This window comes from Myxocyprinus asiaticus, chromosome 13 (genome assembly GCF_019703515.2).
Source record: "Myxocyprinus asiaticus isolate MX2 ecotype Aquarium Trade chromosome 13, UBuf_Myxa_2, whole genome shotgun sequence".
In the NCBI taxonomy this organism is placed as follows: Eukaryota; Metazoa; Chordata; class Actinopteri; order Cypriniformes; family Catostomidae; genus Myxocyprinus; species Myxocyprinus asiaticus.
In genome coordinates this window covers 48,549,622-48,570,605 of record NC_059356.1, presented here as the reverse complement: position 1 = coordinate 48,570,605, position 20,984 = coordinate 48,549,622, and the positions used below count along the sequence as shown (strand labels likewise).

Here is a 20,984-nt window from a genome sequence, read left to right as displayed (position 1 = left end):
GTACCAATAATGTTTTTATTGTAGTGCAAAGATCAGGACAGTGACAATACAATGAATTAATCCAGTACCAATCAGTATCAGTCCATAAACAACAACATGTGTGATTTAAACAATGAAAACAGCTTGTGTAAAACACACAAACAATAACACAAATTAATCAACCTCTCAGAACATCAACGTAACGGTGACAAAAACACTCATAGAATAAAACACAACAACTTAAAACGATAAACAGTGGAAAAACTAACACTTCTCTGAACTAACCTCAAAGTTTGGACTGATACGGGTCAAAAATAAAGCAAGTGTTTATGAATGTACAGTAGTGTTGGGGCCAGTGTAACGTCAACCATTTAAGATTCACAAACAATTAAAATACCACAGAATTCATCCTTCAGCAGCTGACTTTGGTGATGTCACATCAAGCCATTATAAAAATGGTAAAGCAGCAAGAGTTTTCAACAGCACGTCCAAGCAGAAACTAACCTAGAATCCTCCAGTAATTCATGTATGATTAGTGTTGTTTCCAGTACTAATTCATTCATATCTAAAAACACAGCAGCTCATGTTTAATTACACACATAATGAGTCGTGTAGCTGACATAATTCAATTAAAAATAATATTTAAAAAATCAGCACTTCATTTGTTCGTTGCATTAAAGGGTTCCCACCAGCATTCAGTAGTTTTATGTGACATATAAATGCACTGAGACTGACATACATGTCATACAGATGACTGACAGCTGTCAGAGGTGAGTGATTGATGCATTTTTTAAGTGTTCAGAAAGGCACAGTGTTTAAAGTGCATTCACATGCACCGTACCAACAAACATGCAGAAAGCTCCAATACATTTAATGATTAAAAGTGAATCAAAGGTCTGTCTGCTTCATTCATCTCATTTCTACAGCCCAATTAAGACCCTCAGACAGTAAATAACACTAAAATAAAACTGCACGACATGCTGACGTGGGCAACTAAAAAAAGACACCCCCCCCCAAAAAAACCAAGAAAAATCAAACAAACCTCCATCTAAAAGACAATAAAATACATTTACTAAATTGAGACAAAACTGAATCACTGTATTCGACATTCTCAGCAGGATGGACAGAAAGGGCTGTAAGAGAAATAAAAGAAAAATCGAATTCCCTGTTTCCCGATTAGGCCACTAATAGATGAGTTCCTCCAGGATGGACATTTTTAAACCCGTCTGATGAATCAAACATGAGGGTTTTCCAGTGTCGTCCTGTCTGAGTGTGTGTGTGTTTATCTGGGCTGGTGTCGGGCGAGTCCTCTCCGGGCTTGTGTTGACTGTCTCTGTTGGGCCAGGAAAGACTGAGCCGGACCAGAACTGGAACTAGACCGCTCACCAGCAACCTTCTGATGAAGAGCCATTCCCTGACACACAGAGGAAAAAAATCACGTAGTAACCGAAATCACTTAATAATCTTATCGGAGTACAGTTTTATCTAATATTACAATTTTGTTGCCATGATGACGTAATGCCAGTAAACCTAATAAGTTATTATCTCAAACTAAAATCATGTTAACATGTATATTGTTTATGTCTTGTGGCTATACTGTTGAAACAGTGAGTGTTTTAATGTCTATCATCTGGCCCCCATTCACTTCCATTGTAAGTGCCTTACTGTAACCCCAAATTTTGCTTTTTTAAATAAATGAGGGAATAGTTGAAGTTATTTTTTTGTGGCAATCAACATGATGCCACAAATACTGTCGATTGAACTTGTGCTGAACCCAGAACATTTCTTTAAGGGTTATATAAGCTTGACATTTCTGCTGTTAAAGCTTCCAGTACACTTGCCCCATAGACATCCATTGTAAATGTGTTCCTGTTAGTTTAAACACACTGAAGGACGAGTCATAATTACTTTCTTCTGTAATCGACAGCATGTCACAAATGTCTAACATAGATAAAGTGTGTTAAATAAATAAAGTGTGTTTTCACTCACCATGTTGTACCAGGCAGAGATGATGAGCTTCTCCTCCTGATCGTGTCTGGAGCGAGTCTTCTCAAAATCATGCTACACACACACACACACACGTGTAAAAGTTGATCATTTCCACAGTAACACAGAAGTCAAATAAAACTGAATCATCGAAACATATAAGGCGTATAGCTGCACACACTGCTGGAGTATGTCTGACCTCTAGATGTTGAATCTTTCGCTCTCTCTCCGTCAGCTGGTTCTTCAGCGCCTGAACTTCAGCAGGAACAGAGTGTGACTTCTGCTTCGGGTCGAGAGTCTTTATCACCTGAAACACACACACACACACACACACACACACACACACACACACACACACACACAGTAAATGCACAAAGACCAAATGATCATTTACACAAGCATCCGTGACGCACATGTAGTTGCTTTCATGGAGAAATAACATTCAAACTCTATGTGTATGTAACTGTATGTTGTGCTAAATCTGACAAAACCTCCCTTCATGTACAGTTTGCATTCATTTTCTTTCTGAATGCAAGATGAACTGTGGAAATGTGCAAGACAGAAAAAAAAAAAAAAAAGTGTGACTAATAATGAAACTAACAGAGTCAGACGAAATACTGTGTGTGTGCTGGTAAAACTGAGTGTTTCATATATTTCTGCATTGTGGTGATGTTTACATGCGAGTCTACAGTCAAAATTCATGTTTAATAATAAACTGGGTTTGTGCGTGCGTGTGTGTGATCTGACCGTGCAAGCTTTCTCCACATATCTCTTGTATCTCTCCTCCATGCGTCTCATGTCTTCATCTTTCTTCTTCAAGATCTCCTGAAGTTCATCAATCTTCTTCACCACTGAGACACAGACAGACACACACATAATAAATCAAATGTCTATTGCACAACTGACTTCAGCGAATCCATTCATTCATACGACTAATTTCAATTAACTAGTTCAATTTGAGTGATCATTCTGTTCCCAGAGGTCCCTACACAGCTTTTGGATGCGTCACATTTCAATAGTTTTCAACATCTCTAGTCATGAGCGCTGTGTTTGTAATATCCTGTCAAGTTAAAAATAATTTGAAACGTTGAAACATGCATCTCAAGATCCCTACATTCTTTTGTGCTCGTTCAGCTGTTTTTGAGTGCAAAAGCGCATCTGTGGAAGGCTGTGCTGCTCGTTGGTTTGACGAGGTGTGTTGCCTGTACAACTGGAGTTGCGCTGACTGACCCCTACTGCTACATATTTTTAAAAACATCAATGTGGGGGGCCTGGGTAGCTCAGCGAGTATTAACGCTGACTACCACACCTGGAGTCACGAGTTTGAATCCAGGGCGTGCTGAGTAACTCCAGCCAGGACTCCTAAGCAACCAAATTGGCCTGGTTGCTAGGGAGGGTAGAGTCACATGGGGTAACCTCCTCGTGGTCGCTATAATGTGGTTCTCGCTCTCAGTGGGGCACGTGGTGAGTTGTGTGTGGATGCCGCTGAGAATAGCGTGAAGCCTCCACACACGCTATGTCTCCGCAGTAACACGCTCAACAAGTCACGTGATAAGATGCGTGGATTGACGGTCTCAGACGCGGAGGCAACTGAGATTCGTCCTCCGCCACCCGGATTGAGGCGAGTCACTATGCCACCACGAGGAATTAGAGCGCATTGGGAATTGGGCATTCCGAATTGGGGAGAGAAAAAAACATCAATGTGGTAAATCAAGCGTAAATTACTCCGATGGTAGAAACATTCCTTATTACAGAACAGGGGTGATTAAATAAGTAAATTTTTTAATGCACTACTTTCCATATAATGAACCACACAACATGAACGCATTAAATTCGACAGCCCTACTTTGTTGCAAAATATGGTTTATATTTTGAAATAAACACTTGTAATAAAAACTCACTAGGTTCCTTAATTGTGAACGGTCAACGGAATTCCACGGTCAAATACATCTGTATGATGACAATAAACTACATAGCTGTGCGAGTTTTGAATCACTCCACACTCTCTTTTCTTATAATAAAATCTGTGCTCAAATCAATATGTCACGTCCATTGCGTAAGCAGCCTGATCACAATGTCAGGGTTTAGTTTGTGATAATGACCAACTCAATGTACATTATCCCTTACATACATATTGTGCAAAAGTTTTAGACACATAAGATGTTTCACAAAAACATTTGTCTTAAGATGGTTATATCTTCAGCTTTAGTGTGTCAATAGGAAATATAAATGTTAGACTCCCAAACATTACTTTTGCAAATAGAAAAGATTAGAATAGAAGAACAGGGAGCCCTGCAACAGATGTCATGGCCCCCACAAAGCCCCACACTGAACATCGTGTCAGTCTGAGATTACATGAAGAGACAGAAGCAATTGAGACAGTCTAAATAGATAGAAGATCTGTGGCGAATTCTTCAAGAAGCTTGAAACATCCTATCTGCCAACAACCAAGAAAAACTGTGTCCAGGTGTATCTAGGAGAACTGGTGCTGTTTTAAAGGCAAAGGTGGTCACGCCGAATATTGATTTAGCTTTTTTATGTTTACTGGACTTTGTATGACGTTAATAGATAAATGAAAAATACTGATGTCATTATTTTTGAAGACATCCTCACTATGCAACATTTTTCACAAGTGCCTAAAACTTTTGCACAGTACTGTATATTTATGATATATGTAATTTTATGGGCTTTTTTTTTTAGTTCATTTTAGCATTTTTACATGCATTTAGTGCAAATGTGTACAGTTTGATTGAGATCCTCATTGTTTTTGTGGCAAAAACCGACCCAGACCGTACCTTTTTTTTTTCTCTCCCCAATTTGGAATGCCCAATTCCCAATGCGCTCCAAGTCCTCGTGGTGGCGTAGTGACTCGCCTCAATCCGGGTGGCAGAGGATGAATCTCACGCTATTCTCCGCGGCATCCACGCACAACTCACCACGCGCCCCACCGAGAGCGAACCACATTATAGCGACCACGAGGAGGTTAACCCATGTGACTCTACCCTCCCTAGCAACCGGGCCAATTTGGTTGCTTAGGAGACCTGGATGGAGTCACTCAGCAATACTTATTTGAAAGGTTGGCTTCAGTTTAAGCTTGTAGCTTGAAAAACAGCAGTTTTGAAATAGCTTCCTCAACACGGTGTAAAACGTACATATGTGAGCTGATCAGTGCAGGCAACTTCAGAAAGACCTTTGACATGCGGTGGCTTGTGTGACTTACTGTTACTGTCCACAGGTGGCTCTAGATCATCAATCACCTCTCTCTTCTTCTGCAGATCTGAATGAGCTTCATGAAGCTTCTCCCTGCAGAGAAACACACTTACAACATTAACAACACTCGTAATGATGAACGAAACTTGAAGTCATTTCATGAAAACAGGACTGAAACTTTAAAATGAAAACTGCAAAAGCAAATCGTCCAGAAATTATCATGATTATGACATCACAACTAAGAGCTCATTATCATATGACCGCCCACATTTACATAAACACCTACAGTATTTAGAACAACCAGAAGTCATTTACATATAAAAGTATTAAAGGTCCAGTAGCTAAAACAGGCTGTTTAATTGTAAGCGTAAATGAATGAATGCTCATGAAAAATGAAACTCACAGATGTTCCTCGAGTTTTTTCTTTAACAGCGATGACTGTTGAGAGACAAATGATGGAAATTCAACCCCTGATGGTGTATATTTTGTGTTCATCACATACAGTGAAAGTTCGAATCACACTGCATCAGTTATTAACCACACAATAAAATCACTGTCCAATCAGAAACCAGACGGGCTGATGGGCCGTACTTACAATGACCTGATGAGGCAGATGATTGGTCGATTAGGTGAGGTGGGCGGAAACAAACAGACGAGCAGGCGTTAATTTCAGCAGTTAATGATTCAACACATTCATTAGGCGAGTGATATTATGAAATCATCAAATAACAAACAAACACAAAATCACTCAATCAGTGCTGTCTGAAGAGAGACGCATTTCAAAATACACTTTAAACGCAACATGAAACAACATTTGCAACACATTTAACTTCTGCAACTTAAGGCAGATCTTCCTTCAGGCAGCAAACCTGTTATTCTTCATTTGGCTGATTTGAACAGTCCATAATATCAGTTTAGACAAATCAGTTGCAGAGGGTTGAATGTGGATACGTGCGTGTGTGTGCGTTTACTGACGTCTTCAGTTTTGCTGTCCTGCTCTTGTAAAGCTCTCTGTAGTTCTTCAACCTGAGAACGCAAGTCTGATATCTGCTGCTGACTCAACCTGAGACAGAAACAGACCTTTATATTAGTGTCTGATATAATGCTGATGTTTGAGGAGTTCTGTGACGTGTGTGCGATGTGTCACACACCTGTTGTGTGTCTCGAGTGTGTTCTGTGCGCGTTGCGATTCCTCCAGCAGGTTCTGCAGTTCTTGAAGTCTGTGTCTGTACGATTCCTCCTGAACACACAACATCTTATTCTCCTGCTGCAGGCGCACAACTGTATCTCTGACACACACAGAAAACACATTTATATGCACAGTTGGTCTTATTAACCTCTCGTGTGTTTGTGTGTGCGCTTGTGTGTGACTAACCTGAACTCTGTTGGCATGATTTCTGATGCCAGGCTGCCAAATGCCCCGGATTCACCAGCCACAGAATCTACAAGATAAACAATCATCACACAGTCAGATCAACGGCTCAACTATGAGCAGATTCAGAGAGAACTGAGAGTGAAATTGCAGCAACTACACGCCTGTGAAACACTGCTGCTGGACTTGAGCGCATCTCAGTTCATCGGTCGTCTCTCTCAATGTGTCCCGCTCAGATATCAGTTTCTGCAACATGCACAAATTATAACTGTACCATGAGCCTTTGTTTTTACAACCTCACACACACACTTCATATGAGTGCAGATCTGTGTGATTGTGTAGTTGAACTGTACCTCTCTCTCTTTCAGAAGCGTCTCATATTTGTCGTTGAGGTTCTTGTACTCAAACTGCCATTTCTCAGCTTTCATGGCCTCTGAGGAGTGTTTCGCGCTCAACTCATGAGCCTGACAGAGGAAAACAAAACACTTTGAAACGGTAAACAAACTAAAAGAATGCACTATTTGTGTGTCAGACGTGATTTATAGTGCAAGTAAATGAGTCAAATAAGAGAGAGTCTAGTTTTCAGCTGGCTATGTGATCTCAACATGTTAAATAAATTGATAAATCCCACTCCTGACATGAATGGAGTCTTCATCTCATGCGAGTGTTCATGATCTTAAACAGATTCTTATTAAGACTGTCAATTTAACGCTGGGTATTGTTCAGATTTCCCGATTCAATATCGATTCATATGGGTACATTTCAGATTGTAATGTCCCTTTTGTTTAGATATGAAAGAAATTCTCTCCCAGCAGCTAATGCTGTTAATTATACAGGAGACCTTTTAACTAGGTACATTAGGAAAATATTCATTTTACTAATTATATTTTTAATAGTTTTTCATCATTGGTCACATTTTGGCTTTTTAAAAATGAACAAATCGGTGCAATCCATCAATAAATATGACTTTACTTTGCACGTCTTATATTTTGTTACATGTTTATTGTTTAACTGCATAATTTGAACTCTTAAGAAGTATTTACATTGATATGTTGAACACGTGCTAAAACCGCTACTGTCTCTTTAACAAAACCGGCAGTTCTGTAAGTGAGCACATGTTAATGAGACAGGACTGGAACGGCTTTATCTCATCTGTGCTATGCATGAATAGAATTAAATGTTTTTGATTAACAACTGACTGTAAAGAACAGAAAGCGTATTAAAAGAGACCGTATTCAATGACAAATGGGTGGCGTGGATCTCGTCTTTGGACACTCATTACACGGAACAACTTTTACACTCAACACACAGTGAAAGGATCTCGCTGCTGAATATTTCACAATTACTAGTGAATAAAATCTATACATTTACCAACCAGTTGCCAAACATGTATATATATATATATATATATTTTAGCCGTATAGCGCAAAAATTGGTTGCTAATACGAGTGATTTGCTCTCATTTTATTGGAGGGTTGTGCATAGAGTAAAAGATCGAGATCAAGATTGTTCAAACGAAGATCACACTTAATCAGATAATCAATATTTTTACCCTCCCCTAATTCATTTAGTGCAAATAATTATGTAAAAAAGAACACAAATTAAAAAAAGATGTTTTTATATTTTCATAAAATATAAAAAAACATATGTACTGAATCATGCCCCCTGACCATATGTAAAAACAGCAATATCTTTAATATCTTAATTATTTAAAATTATTTTGATTAATAAATACTGAACAATTGTTGTATGGGGGCCTTTTTGGAAAATATTTGGCATGCCCTAATTCAAAATATACATATATAATCATAAATGACATTTCTTTTTGTGTCAAGCTTTTTTTTAATGAGGGAAAAGACTAATTACTAAAACATAAAAAGAAACATAATTGTGTTCATGATATAAAAGATACAAAGTAACTGAAGGTTAAAATACAAAAGGTAATGCAATAAAAAACCTGCATAAGATGTCTTTGAATAATCTGAATGATTAAATTATAAATAGTTCCTTTGATTATTATATAGTTGAACTATTTTTTTAGAGGCAGCTTTAGCAAATGGTATATGTGATTAATTGCAATTAATTAATTTGATTGACATCCTTAATTCTTACAAATTTTGTTCTTTTGTTTCAAGCTTTCTTTTGAGATAAAACATACTGAGTGCACCTTTAAGTCTAATTACTGAAACATTAAAAAAACATTAAAAAAATATATATATGTGACCATGACATAAACACTAAATCTGAAACTAAAACGCAACATTTTCAAGTAAATTAAATTGTAAAAATTTTCTTTTTTTTCCTGCCATGCCAGCTTCTATGATTATTTTCATGGTGAAATCCAGGTTAAATTTAAAAAACAGTTTGGGACCTATTTTCAATACAAATTCTAAAGTTGATTCTGGACTGATTAGGTTGAAATAGTATAAAATTGAAAACAACTCGGGTGATGGTACTGTATATAAAGTGTGTTGTGACCTGTCTCTTGTACGTGTCGAGCTGCGAGCGGATGACGTTGGCTCTGCGCTGCTCCTCCTCCAGTTCACAGGTGCGTTGCATGTACACGTGATTCCTCTCCTCCAGCAGACGCACCTGTCTGCGCAGATCTCCCAGATCCTCCAGCTTACGCTTGTATGTGTCCACCATCGCCTCCAAACGACTCACACGGTCAGACGAGTGCCTAAGACGCAGAGAGACAAGAATGAGTCTTTCGTTAGAAGTCTGATGACACAAGACTAAACATCAGCTGGTGATACAGCAGAACAAACACATCTGATCTGTATAAATCTATCATTCATAGAGATGACTCTGAACTCTCGACCTCAGTATGTCCATCTCGTCTTTGAGGGCCTGGGCTTCTTGAGCGAGGCTGGTCAGATCCTCGTTCCTCAGCTGCAGTTCTGCAAGCTCTCGCTCCAGAACATCAGCTCGAACCCGCTGGTCATCACGACTGCTCTCCAGCCTGAAACACCAGTTTATTCTGCCTGATATCAACTGATGTGACATTTCTGACTGAATCTGATTTCCAAAAGTCTACATTAAATCATTTCATACTACAAAAATGGAACAAATTTAAGTTGGATATGCCTAGAAATTGAGCTGTCAATATGTTCAGAGCGTCAGAAGCACAATGACTGTGGGCCCCAGCACGGAGCTCTGCGAGGGGCCTCACACCTGTAGTTCTCCTCCTGCAGCTGCTCCATCTGACTCTGCAGTAACAGCAGTTTCTTGTTAGTGATGGTGGATGAGACGTCAGACGGCTCGCTGCGATTCAGACGCTCTCGTAGAGACTGAACCTCCAGCTGCAGAGAAGACTTCTCCTCCATCACAACAGACAACTGAAACACACACACAAAGGTCAGCTAAAGCTATTTTTTTACCACCACAATTAAATGTGTCATAAAATATATATAAACTATATTAATAATTTAAAAAATAAGTATTCAAATGAAAATATATATAAAATAAATATTTTACATGATTAAAAAAAACTATGAAATTAGCCTTGGCAAGACAAAGGAGTTGAACTTTTTATTTTAAAAACGTTTAAAATGTAATTTCCATCACAGAATTTAATTAAACACAATACAGAATTTAAGCGCTGAGTGTGTGTGAGATTAGTGCTAAAAGTGCCAGAAGGTGAAGTGCATTGCATCATTGTGACTGGTCTTGTTTTGTACATCTGTTTAAGCATCTATAGTCTCTGCAGCATTTAATTTACACAGAACCAACCTCAAACTTCAACACTATTCTACTGCTGCCATGTAAACGCTGCTGTTTCCTTCTGGAAATGTACATCTAGTTCTCACCTGTTGCTGGAGTTCTCGACAGCGCTGAGATGCATCGTCTCTCTCGTCCATCTCTTCACTCAGAAAATAATACTTCCTGGACTGAAGGAACACAGGGCGATCAGAACAGACAGCAGATGGTGAGATACAGAAGAACACAAGCCAATACCATCCCACACAAACCCAAAAACCCCCCAACACACTCACCTGGTTGTCGAAATCTCCATATGTCTCTGCAGTTCCTGCTTCTACAGGCTCTTTGGTGAGCAGCTAAAGAACAAACACCACAAACATCTCAGAGATCGGCAACATCAACCGCAGACGAAACAGCACAGCACTCACATGATTCCTTTTTATTGATTTACACAGAAGTGTCTTGCTAAACAAATCGCCTTCTGTCTGAACAAAGAGTTTCTGAAACATTCAAAGAGGATCAATGGAGAGTTTGTCTTTCTCAAAACTTTAATATGGAAATGAAGCCCGAAGGAACATTTGAGGAGAAGAGCACTAACAGGATTTCAGCATACAGACATTCTCTGTTCTGCAGATGTGTGAGATGTAGAAACAGATTCATAATGCATGTGTGCAGTTCTGTACCTCCTGTATGGCCGTCATCACAACATGCTGGACTGATTCCTCCAGTGTCATGATCTGCTGAATGTGTTCTGTGGAGAGAAAAGCACCTGCCATTATCATCTCAAATGCATCTCCGATTTTTAAGTTCACTGAACAACAACAGACGTTCATTCATAGGTCTTCATTTCGGTCAATACACGGCACATCCTAGCTAATACGGGACAGTTGCAACTCTGTGTTTAATGGCGTGCACACAGAACAGCGTGCCACCCGTTCACTCTGAAGCACACGGTTGGGCGATTGTCTCCGTAGTCAGATCGTCAGCCAATATTTCATCTTGACATCGTCAAAGGCATCAGCTATTGCCGATCACTCTGACCATCGTCGATCCCTGAGATCATCGTATATCGGCACAACCCTCCTCTGAAGTACACGGACCACGTTTATCCGTGTCTTTAATCACACATGACCATATCGCAAACTTATTTTGAATAATTGTGCAGCCCTGAAGGATCGTGAAATCAGTCCAATGACGTGCTCTTTAAGAAACATAATGGGCGGGGGCCTGGGTAGCTCAGCGAGTAAAGATGCTGACTACCACACCTGGAGTCGCGAGTTCGAATCCCAGAGTGACTCCAGCCAGGTCTCCTAAGAAACCAAATTGGTTGCTAGGGAGGGTAGAGTCACATGGGGTAACCTCCTCGTGGTCGCTATAATGTGGTTCGCTCTTGGTGGGGCGCGTGGTGAGTTGTGCATGGATGCCGCAGAGAATAGCGTGAAGCCTCCACACGCACTATGTCTCCGTGGTAACACGTGCAATAAGCCATGTGATAAGATGCACGGATTGACGGTCTCAGACACGGAGGCAACTGAGATTCATCCTCCACCACCCGGATTGGGGCGAGTCACTACGCCACCACGAGGACTTCGAGCGCATTGGGAATTGGACATTCCAAATTGAGGAGAAAAAGGGGAGAAAAAAAAAATGAAACATAGTGGCAAATAAAATATTTTTCCCATTAATTATTTTCCATAGGGATTTCATAAAATCCTTCATAAGCAAGTTCTAAGCCATGAACCAAACCAACCAGCATTGAGGTGAATCACAACATCACAAACTTTGATTTCAAGCTTAAAAAGTATTTGAAAATCAGACAAAAAAAGACAAAACTACAAGACTGTGTACTTAACGTCTTTAATGAGGGAATGATCTGAAGCATAGTGAATGATGTAAATGAATTAAAAACTATGGAAAGAAAATAAAACTAATGATTTATTGATTATAAGTACATAAACAACATTTAAATTCTATTGCAAAATATTCTGATATACAAATATGTCAGTAGTATGAGAATGTAGAGAGAGCAACTCGATTACGGCATATGCAGCGCGTCATGGGAGTGGGCGGTCGCTGCGGAGCTCGTTTGGTGAGCTTTGTTTGCTGCGAATCTCTAATTCAGTGGTTCTCAACTGGTTTTGCTTCGGGACCCTGATTTTACATTGGACATCAAGAGGTGACCCACCATATAAAAACCATAACCTGTATTAAATCTATCTTGGGTAACATTTTCTTTTAGCTTGCATAGTTTTATTCATGGTTTTCAAGTATAAATGCATGTATCAATTGCAACAACAAAAGATACAGGAAGTTTTATCTCCCCCCTTTTAAAAGTCGATGAGCATATTTATTTATATGAGCCCATTATATTTATTGTCCGGATTATTTCCTAAACATTTCAAACACAATTCAAACAGAACATATATTACACAGGAGGAAAAACTTGTTCATAATTTGTCCACAAGTCTTAGAGGTCCAGAATTTAAAGCCCTTTATGTAAGCACAGGTAAGACCATGATGGCTCCTAATAAATGTAGCTAGTTTACTTCTAATAATGATGTGTAATAATAATAATAATAATAAAAACTTTATTTTGGCGCATAGTAGATTTGCTCCGTTCCACCTCACTGCTGTTTATAATGTCGGGGCTGCCTGTATGAGAGGTTTGACTACATCTATAGCGAATTCAAATGGGTGTAGATGCGCGCGAGCGCCAGAGATACAGTAGACTAACAGAGAGCAGATCACTGGCACGAGTTGTTCCGTTACACTCGCGGGAATAACAAGCTTTAATCCCACCGCGAAAATATCGCGTTGAAGATGAGAAGTCTTTTGCACGTATAAAGCAATGAACGTGAGATTATCATTAAATTAGCCTCGACAGTCCTAAATTTCACTTTGGCAATTTTTTCAATTGGAGAACCATGGCATTGTTCTTTCCCTTCTGTCCGCGACCCAGTCCGAATAGACCTGCGACCCACCAGTTGAGAAACACTGATCTAATTGGTGGCTCGTTCTTCAGGATCATGGGTAGTGAAGTTGTTCATCAGAAATTCCACTATTAAACATTATTTTTTTTAGATGAAGTTGAAATAACGTGGACTGATGGCTTTAACAGAAGCATACACCATCGATTAACAACCTCAGAGCTCATGGTAGGTCGGCCATTAAGGGTTTAGAAGTTATCGTTAAAAATAGATTTTCCTATGGAGAAAATGGATGGGATGTTTACTTCTGGAACCAGATTGCTCTATTGCTTATTTTATATTACCAGCAAAAATAATTCTATTATATGAGGAATTTATTATGTATTGCCCAGCCTTACACAGGGACTGTTGTGGGTGTGTTGAGTTCTGGTCAGTATCTCTGCTCACCCTGCTTGTGTTCACAGCTGACAGCACAGCCCAGAACCAGCTGCAGTAATCGACCCAGTTCAGTCACGTCCCCCATCTCACCAATCAGACACACGTCAGGAACATGATCATCACACACCTGCTGACCCAACACCTGAGAAAGAGACAAACCGTGTGCATATTATATATATAACATCGCTATGCTGAAAACCCCTAGCCTGAAGGGGGTCGCACACCGGACGCGTCTGGCGGACGATATGGTGCGCTCAAAAATACGAAACAATTGCTTTCTATGAATGTACACACACCGCTACTGCCGCCGCCACTCAGCGGCGCCCACCTACAAATCCAGAGGCTGCTCAAATCTCTGCCGTGCATTAAATTCGACCCAAATCATTATCAATGGACATATATTATTTACTCTAGCCTTGTTCATTCTTTAAGAAGGGAAAAACCTTGGTAGCTTTTGTGTGTACTGTCTGCCACATGAACCGCATCGACGTGCCCTTTGTTTGATACCTGTGCCGTGTCCTAGCCCCAACATGGCGCTTCTCGTCCGCTGTGCGACCGCCTTGAGACTGTCAATTATACCGTTGATATTTGACTTCATAATGCCGCCATTGACCAATTACAATCAAGTATTCCAGAGAGATGTGTAAAAGGTTTGATAGAGACTTTAATCAAAGAGGACTCACGTCATGATAATACTCCATCATACTCTGCAGAATCTTCTTTAGGTTGCTGACCTGATAACATACATGAAGTTCAGTCAGATCGATTTAAATGGCAGTTTTAAAAACAATAATATTAGATGAACAGTACAAACTATGGTTTATAGAGTTCTGCTCAGTGTTAACAGCAGTGAGAGAGTAAAACTAGAGTTAAATACCTTCAGTCTCCAGTTTGTACCTCCATCCTCTTTAATCCTGCTGAGCCACGTCTCATTAAACCAGGCCGGGTCTCTGAAAAACACATGAACACTTTTAAAACAGACACCTGAACACTCTTTCACTTTTAAAGAATTTTCATTTTGAGTAAACTATCCCTTTAACATGAGGACATTATCAGCTGTCATATTTGTCATTATCAGATGAACAGGTGTGTGTGTTGGTGGTATAACGGTGTGTAAGACATCAAGAGCATCTGTCAGATCAGCTTTCATGAACAGATGACATTCCATCACAAACATTTTAACAAACTCACACCCTCTAACAAAGACATACACACACACACACACACACACACACTCTTACATTTTGTTGAGCACATGCGCAATGGCCACTCCACTGGTGAGCTCATGTTTGCTGGAGCACGACGGCACCTGGAACGTCTGTAACTGAAACACGAGAGAAAAACACAGAGAGAGCTAAACTATAACCGCATATTTTGCTTGGAGTCTGAGACTCTTTAAGCTTCATTTAATAATAACTCAAGAAACATACTAAACATTACAGTATCAGGATGATACTTCTGGACTTAATCTTATAAGAACTGAATGTAAACAAAATAGCAACATGATAACATGCTTTAAACACTTTACGTCGAACAATATGGGATTTCATTGGCTGATTCTGATATTAAGATATATACACAATATGTACTCAATAGACAAAAGTTAGGCTTTGTTCACACTGCAGGAAAAATCTGATTTTTTTTTGAGTGACAAATTGCAAGTTATATGTGGACAGATCAGATTTTTTCTGTTCAGACTACAGCCGCTTTTGCTATCACGTCCACATTAGTTGTCATGGTAACACAGCAACCTTGCGCATATTCACCATGAGATTTTAGCAATGGATGTTTTACCACTGATTATGCTTTTCATGAGGGCATTATCCAAATATGAACATTCTTCACAGACAACGTCTTAAAAATGGGAGAGGTGGCATATGCAATTGTTAACAGGTTCAAGAAGGGAGGACACGGGAGGCGGTTAAGTCTACGTGAGTCAAACTTTAATGCAAGTGTCTTCAGCTCTCAACAAAATATCTGCTTTCAGCTTCACAACAACACATCAGCTTTACAACATCAAGCACCCAGGTAGCAACACTAGACATTCTCTCTCCCTCTTGCCGCTGGCATGGTCCCTTTTATACCGCTCCCCCCAAGCTTACTGCAATTGGAAACAGGTGTTAGTCATTATCTGGCTCAGGTGTATGCACCCTTACTGCTTTCTCTCTCTCCGGACGAACGCTCGACCACGCCCCCGCTGCCACAGCAATGTTTGTTGTTTTTGCCCATTTCAGCGGGGACATCCTGTATTTTGGCCAAAATTATGACGTCCCATACGGGATGCCTTTTATCTTGGGGTCCTGTATTTTAGCAGAGAGCGAAACATCCCGTAGTGAAGGCTTTGTGTCCTGTATTAAATCATACAAATGTTGGATGGTGAGACGAGGACTCGCGTCCTGTGATGAAACGCTCAAAATGCTCAAGCATCCCATATTCGCGTGGCATTCAATACTTTATCGCGTTGTGGTTTCTCGCAAACAGTATGGGTTACTGCACCTTATAGCATCTCTTTGGGTAAATTAAGTCAATGTCTGTATTATTATATGAGGTTTGCTGTGCTTTGCGTGCCCTGTAACATATAAATGACATATAGGTGTTTCATTCAGAAGTGATGATCTCTATGCCCTGTTTACCTTCCACTGTGAGAGTTTTGTAGGGCTGAAATGTGTAATAAAACAGGCTGAACTCACTTTTGAAGTCATGTTTATTGAAAATTCAGTTTGTAATGATCCTACTGTGTGGCCATTATTATTGTATTAAATTTGAAGTGCTCTGTGAAGGCATTAATTATGCTGTTCAGAGCACTGTATGTTTTCTCGTCGCAAAACCTGACGTATAACAACCGTCGTGCGCAGCAAATGAAAATAAAATAAAATTAAAAAAAACATGAAATCTGATCTGACAATTCAGACTGAGACGCATTAAGAAAAATCTGATTTTAATCGGATTCCAAACCACCTACGAATGTGGTTTGGATGAGGCTTGTAAAAAACTAGATGAGTTTTTTCATGTTCAGACTACAAAAACCTAAACAGATTTGAGTGACAGCGTCCAAAAAAAATCGGATATCTTTCTGCCTGTGTGAACGTAGCCTTATTGTTTCTATTGACAAAACTGTTGGTATTTTGGAAGAGGATTTAGTACTTCTGTTTAGTTTAACCCTGGTGCGACATTCGGGACATTTTTGTCTTTTTCATTTTTGTTTTTCGATCATTTTGGCTGTTAATGCCAACGGCATACATTTTGCCAAAGGTGTGTATTTTGGGGGGAATTTTGATATTTCAGCCTCAGTTCCTATAATACATCTATAATACACTGTGTACACAAAATAGTTACACTCAGGACCTTCAGGACAAAAATGTCCCCATTGAAACCCATTAAAACTGCAATATTTGATCCCAGTGCCATTAAAGCATAAAATCATGAATTCTATGATATTATGCTTTCATTCTGGAGCCCTGGCTTCAAATTTGACATTTTTAATATTTTCCACCAGATGGCGCTATTTTTCTCATGTTTAGCCTATGGAGCAAATACAAGCTTTTCCCCTATTTTCTGTATTATAGAGCACTGCAGGACAACTGAATAAATGATGCAGCTCAAATGGTGTGGGGGTGTGTGTGTGTGTAAAAAAACAACAGTGGCATTATGTAAACAAACTGGCATTTAAATTGTTAAATCCTGAAAATGAATGAATATTTGGTAGTTATTATCAGGACTGGTGATGTTTAAAAAATCTAAGTCATTCAAAGTGGAAAATAATATGAATATATAATATTATGGCAGTTTTTTGATGCAGACATTTTTGTACTCCAAGGACCTCTGAGTAACTTTTTTAAACTGACACACAAGGGTTAAGTTATTGGCGAATAATTTCTCAAAATGGTCACATACTGGCCAATCAATCGGCCTATATCAGTCACTAGTGTGCACATTTACCAATATTGACCCCAAAACTGAAATACTGAAACTAATTTGGAGAACCATTTTTTTCTGATAAGTTTGTACCTAGTTTGGTTAAAAGGGATGATTAAAGCTTCAATAAAATTTTACAACTTGGATTTGATCAAATACAAATAGAAATGGAAAACTCTAAACATCTTAATTTAGAGATTACTGTCAGTATTATCCACATACTGTACAGCATTTGGACCTCTAAATAAACTAAAAGACAATAAAGTCAATCTGAAATGATCATGATTGATAAACAGCTGTTATTGACATTAAACAGAAGTGAGTTTATTGACGAAGTCATTTGTTTCTGAACTGTGTTGAAGAATAACTTTATTTTAGAAGGGCAAATTGTATTTCAGTTTACTTCATTTTTTAGGAGAATATTTTTGTTTCTTTCATGTTTAAGTTGTTTGAAATGGTCATAATCTGTTATAAAACACTGTTTAGACCTTTGGTCAGTTACATAAAGGGTTTAACACACACATACAGAGCTTTTATGAACTCATTTGAGAGATAAAAGACTGATTAATAAACAAAAAACAGATATATAAAGTAAATAAGAGTTACACAGTGAGTACAATCTGAGAAGTTTGCACCTGCTGCTGCTAACAGGCTAATGTGCTCAACACAAACAAACTACTTTACTGTCATTCAACACACACAAACTCACTCTTAATGTGACTCTAAATGAAGGAAATGAGTTTATAACTCACCCAGATGAATAAAGAATCACTCAGTTGGTGATTATTGAGGCTCATGGTGCCAGTTTGTGCTGTAACACACACTAGCAACGCTGCTACATGCGCGCACACGAGCCGAGCGCGTCACCGACACAGGTATTTACCAAACGCGCTTTGTTCGACGATCCTACGGGCTTCTGTAGGCCGCTCGACACCATAGCAACACAGTAAACAGTACAAATTATTTGTTATATTAATTGTAACATGTTATAATTGTTATAACATGTTTCATTATAACAATACTAGCTGTTATATTATTTATTAAAATTATATTTTAATTATATAATTAAAATAAGATATATTTTTATAAATGTAACAAATACAGCAAATCAAGATAAAGACCAAATAAACATGTTATCATCACTTATCTTTTTATATAACGTATAATGTAAAAATAAATAATATATGACTTTTTATACTGTATAGTGGGTTGTCAAGGGGAATAAATGTTCAGACAGAGGATCTTTAGGACTCTTTATTCTCCAAAAATTGACAGGAAAAAACTTTGTTCTGAGAAATTACGATAAAAATAATTAGGGATGATTTGTATTATTTAACCCTTGTGTGACCTTCGGGACATTTCTGTCTTTTTCATTTTTGTTTTTCGATCATTTTTGCTGTGCTAATGCTAATGGCATACATTTTGCCAAAGGTGTGTATTTTGGGGGGAATTTTGAAATTTCAACCTCAGTTCCTGTAATACATCTATAATACAATGTGTACACAAAATAGTTACACTCAGGACCTTCAGGACAAAAATGTCCCCATTGAAACCCATTAAAACTGCAATATTTGATCCCAGTGCCATTAAAGCATAAAATCATGAATTCTATGATATTATGCTTTCATTCTGGAGCCCTGGCTTCAATATTTGACATTTTTAATATTTTCCACCAGATGGCGCTATTTTTCTCATGTTTAGCCTATGGAGCAAATACAAGCTTTTCCCCTATTTTCTGTATTATAGAGCACTGCAGGACAATTGAATAAATGATGCAGATAAAATTGTGTGGGTGTGTTGGTATTGATGTCAGAGTGTGTTTTGTATGTGTGTACTGAGAAATGTGTAGTGTGTGTGTGTGTGTGTGTGTGTGTGTGTGTGTGTGTGTGTAAAAAACAACAGTGGCATTATGTAAACAAACTGGCATTTAAAGGGTTAAAATCCTGAAAATGAATGAATATTTGGTAGTTATGATCAGGACTGATGTTGGTTAAAAAAAAAAAAAAAAAACTAATTGAAAGTGGAAAATAATATTAATATATACAGTGCATCCGGAAAGTATTCACAGCGCTTCACTTTTTCCACATTTTGTTATGTTACAGCCTTATTCCAAAATGGATTAAATTCATTATTTTCCTCAAAATTCTACAAACAATACCCCATAATGACAACGTGAAAGAAGTTTGTTTGAAATCTTTGCAAATTTATTAAAAATAAAAAATGAAAATAAATCACATGTACACAAGTATTCACAGCCTTTGCCATGACACTCAAAATTGAGCTCAGGTGCATCCTGTTTCCACTGATCATCCTTGAGATGTTTCTATAACTTGATTGGAGTCCACCTGTGGAAAATTCAGTTGATTGGACAAGATTTGGAAAGGCACACACCTGTCTATATAAGGTCCCACAGTTAACAGTGCATGTCAGAGCACAAACCAAGCCATGAAGTCCAAGGAATTGTCTGTAGACCTCCAAGACAGGATTGTATCGAGGTACAGATCTGGGGAAGGGTACAGAAAAATTTCTGCAGCACTGAAGGTCCCAATGAGCACAGTGGCCTCCATCATCCATAAATGGAAGAAGTTTGGAACCACCAGGACTCTTCCTAGAGCTGGCCGCCCGGCCAAACTGAGCGATCGGGGGAGAAGGGCCTTAGTCAGGGAGGTGACCAAGAACCCGATGGTCACTCTGACAGAGCTCCAGCATTTCTCTGTGGAGAGAGGAGAACCTTCCAGAAGAACAACCATCTCTGCAGCACTCCACCAATCAGGCCTGTATGGTAGAGTGGCCAGACGGAAGCCACTCCTCAGTAAAAGGCACATGACAGCCCACCTGGAGTTTGCCAAAAGGCACCTGAAGGACTCTCAGACCATGAGAAACAAAGACTGAACTCTTTGGCCTGAATGGCAAGCGTCATGTCTGGAGAAAACCAGGCACTGCTCATCACCTGGCCAATACCATCCCTACAGTGAAGCATGGTGGTGGCAGCATCATGCAGTGGGGATGTTTTTCAGCGGCAGGAACTGGGAGACTAGTCAGGATCGAGGGAAAGATGAATGCAACAATGTACAGAGACATCCTTGATGAAAACCTGCTCCAGAGCGCTCTGGACCTCAGACTGGGGTGAAGGTTCATCTTCCAACAGGACAACGACCCTAAGCACACAGCCAAGATAACAAAGGAGTGGCTACGGGACAACTCTGTGAATGTCCTTGAGTGGCCCAGCCAGAGCCCAGACTTGAACCGACGCTCCCCATCCAACCTGATGGAGCTTGAGAGGTCCTGCAAAGAAGAATGGGAGAAACTACCCAAAAATAGGTGTGCCAAGCTTGTAGCAAAAAGACTTGAGGCTGTAATTGGTGCCAAAGGTGCTTCAATAAAGTATTGAGCAAAGGCTGTGAGTGTGAGTGTGAGTGTGTGTGTGTGTGTGTGTGTGTGGTGTGGTTTTTTTT

At 39.2% G+C, this 20,984-nt stretch overlaps 1 protein-coding gene across 3 annotated transcripts; it reads right to left on the bottom strand.

Annotated features, from left to right (window-relative positions):
- LOC127449830 (protein Hook homolog 2-like) lies at positions 1-18,412 on the bottom strand. 3 transcript variants are annotated; one of them, XM_051713413.1, is made up of 23 exons: positions 18,282-18,412; positions 14,856-14,938; positions 14,492-14,564; positions 14,298-14,348; positions 13,624-13,756; positions 10,933-11,000; positions 10,543-10,605; positions 10,357-10,437; positions 9,722-9,885; positions 9,369-9,509; positions 9,026-9,227; positions 6,901-7,011; positions 6,712-6,793; positions 6,551-6,617; positions 6,327-6,464; positions 6,151-6,238; positions 5,771-5,776; positions 5,579-5,613; positions 5,186-5,268; positions 2,713-2,816; positions 2,165-2,272; positions 1,969-2,040; positions 1-1,393 (listed from the first exon to the last, which is right to left on the bottom strand). In XM_051713413.1, the coding sequence occupies exons 1-23, from the start codon at positions 18,324-18,326 to the stop codon at positions 1,262-1,264; spliced, it is 2,130 nt and encodes a 709-aa protein (XP_051569373.1). In that variant the 5' UTR covers positions 18,327-18,412; the 3' UTR covers positions 1-1,261. The 3 variants fall into 3 exon arrangements, 2 of the variants coding, with proteins under 2 accessions (XP_051569373.1, XP_051569374.1); XM_051713414.1 differs by lacking the exon at positions 5,771-5,776; XR_007898824.1 differs by lacking the exons at positions 1-1,393; positions 5,771-5,776 and having other exon boundaries at positions 2,000-2,040; positions 2,165-2,816.
- Positions 18,413-20,984: the final 2,572 nt, after the last annotated feature.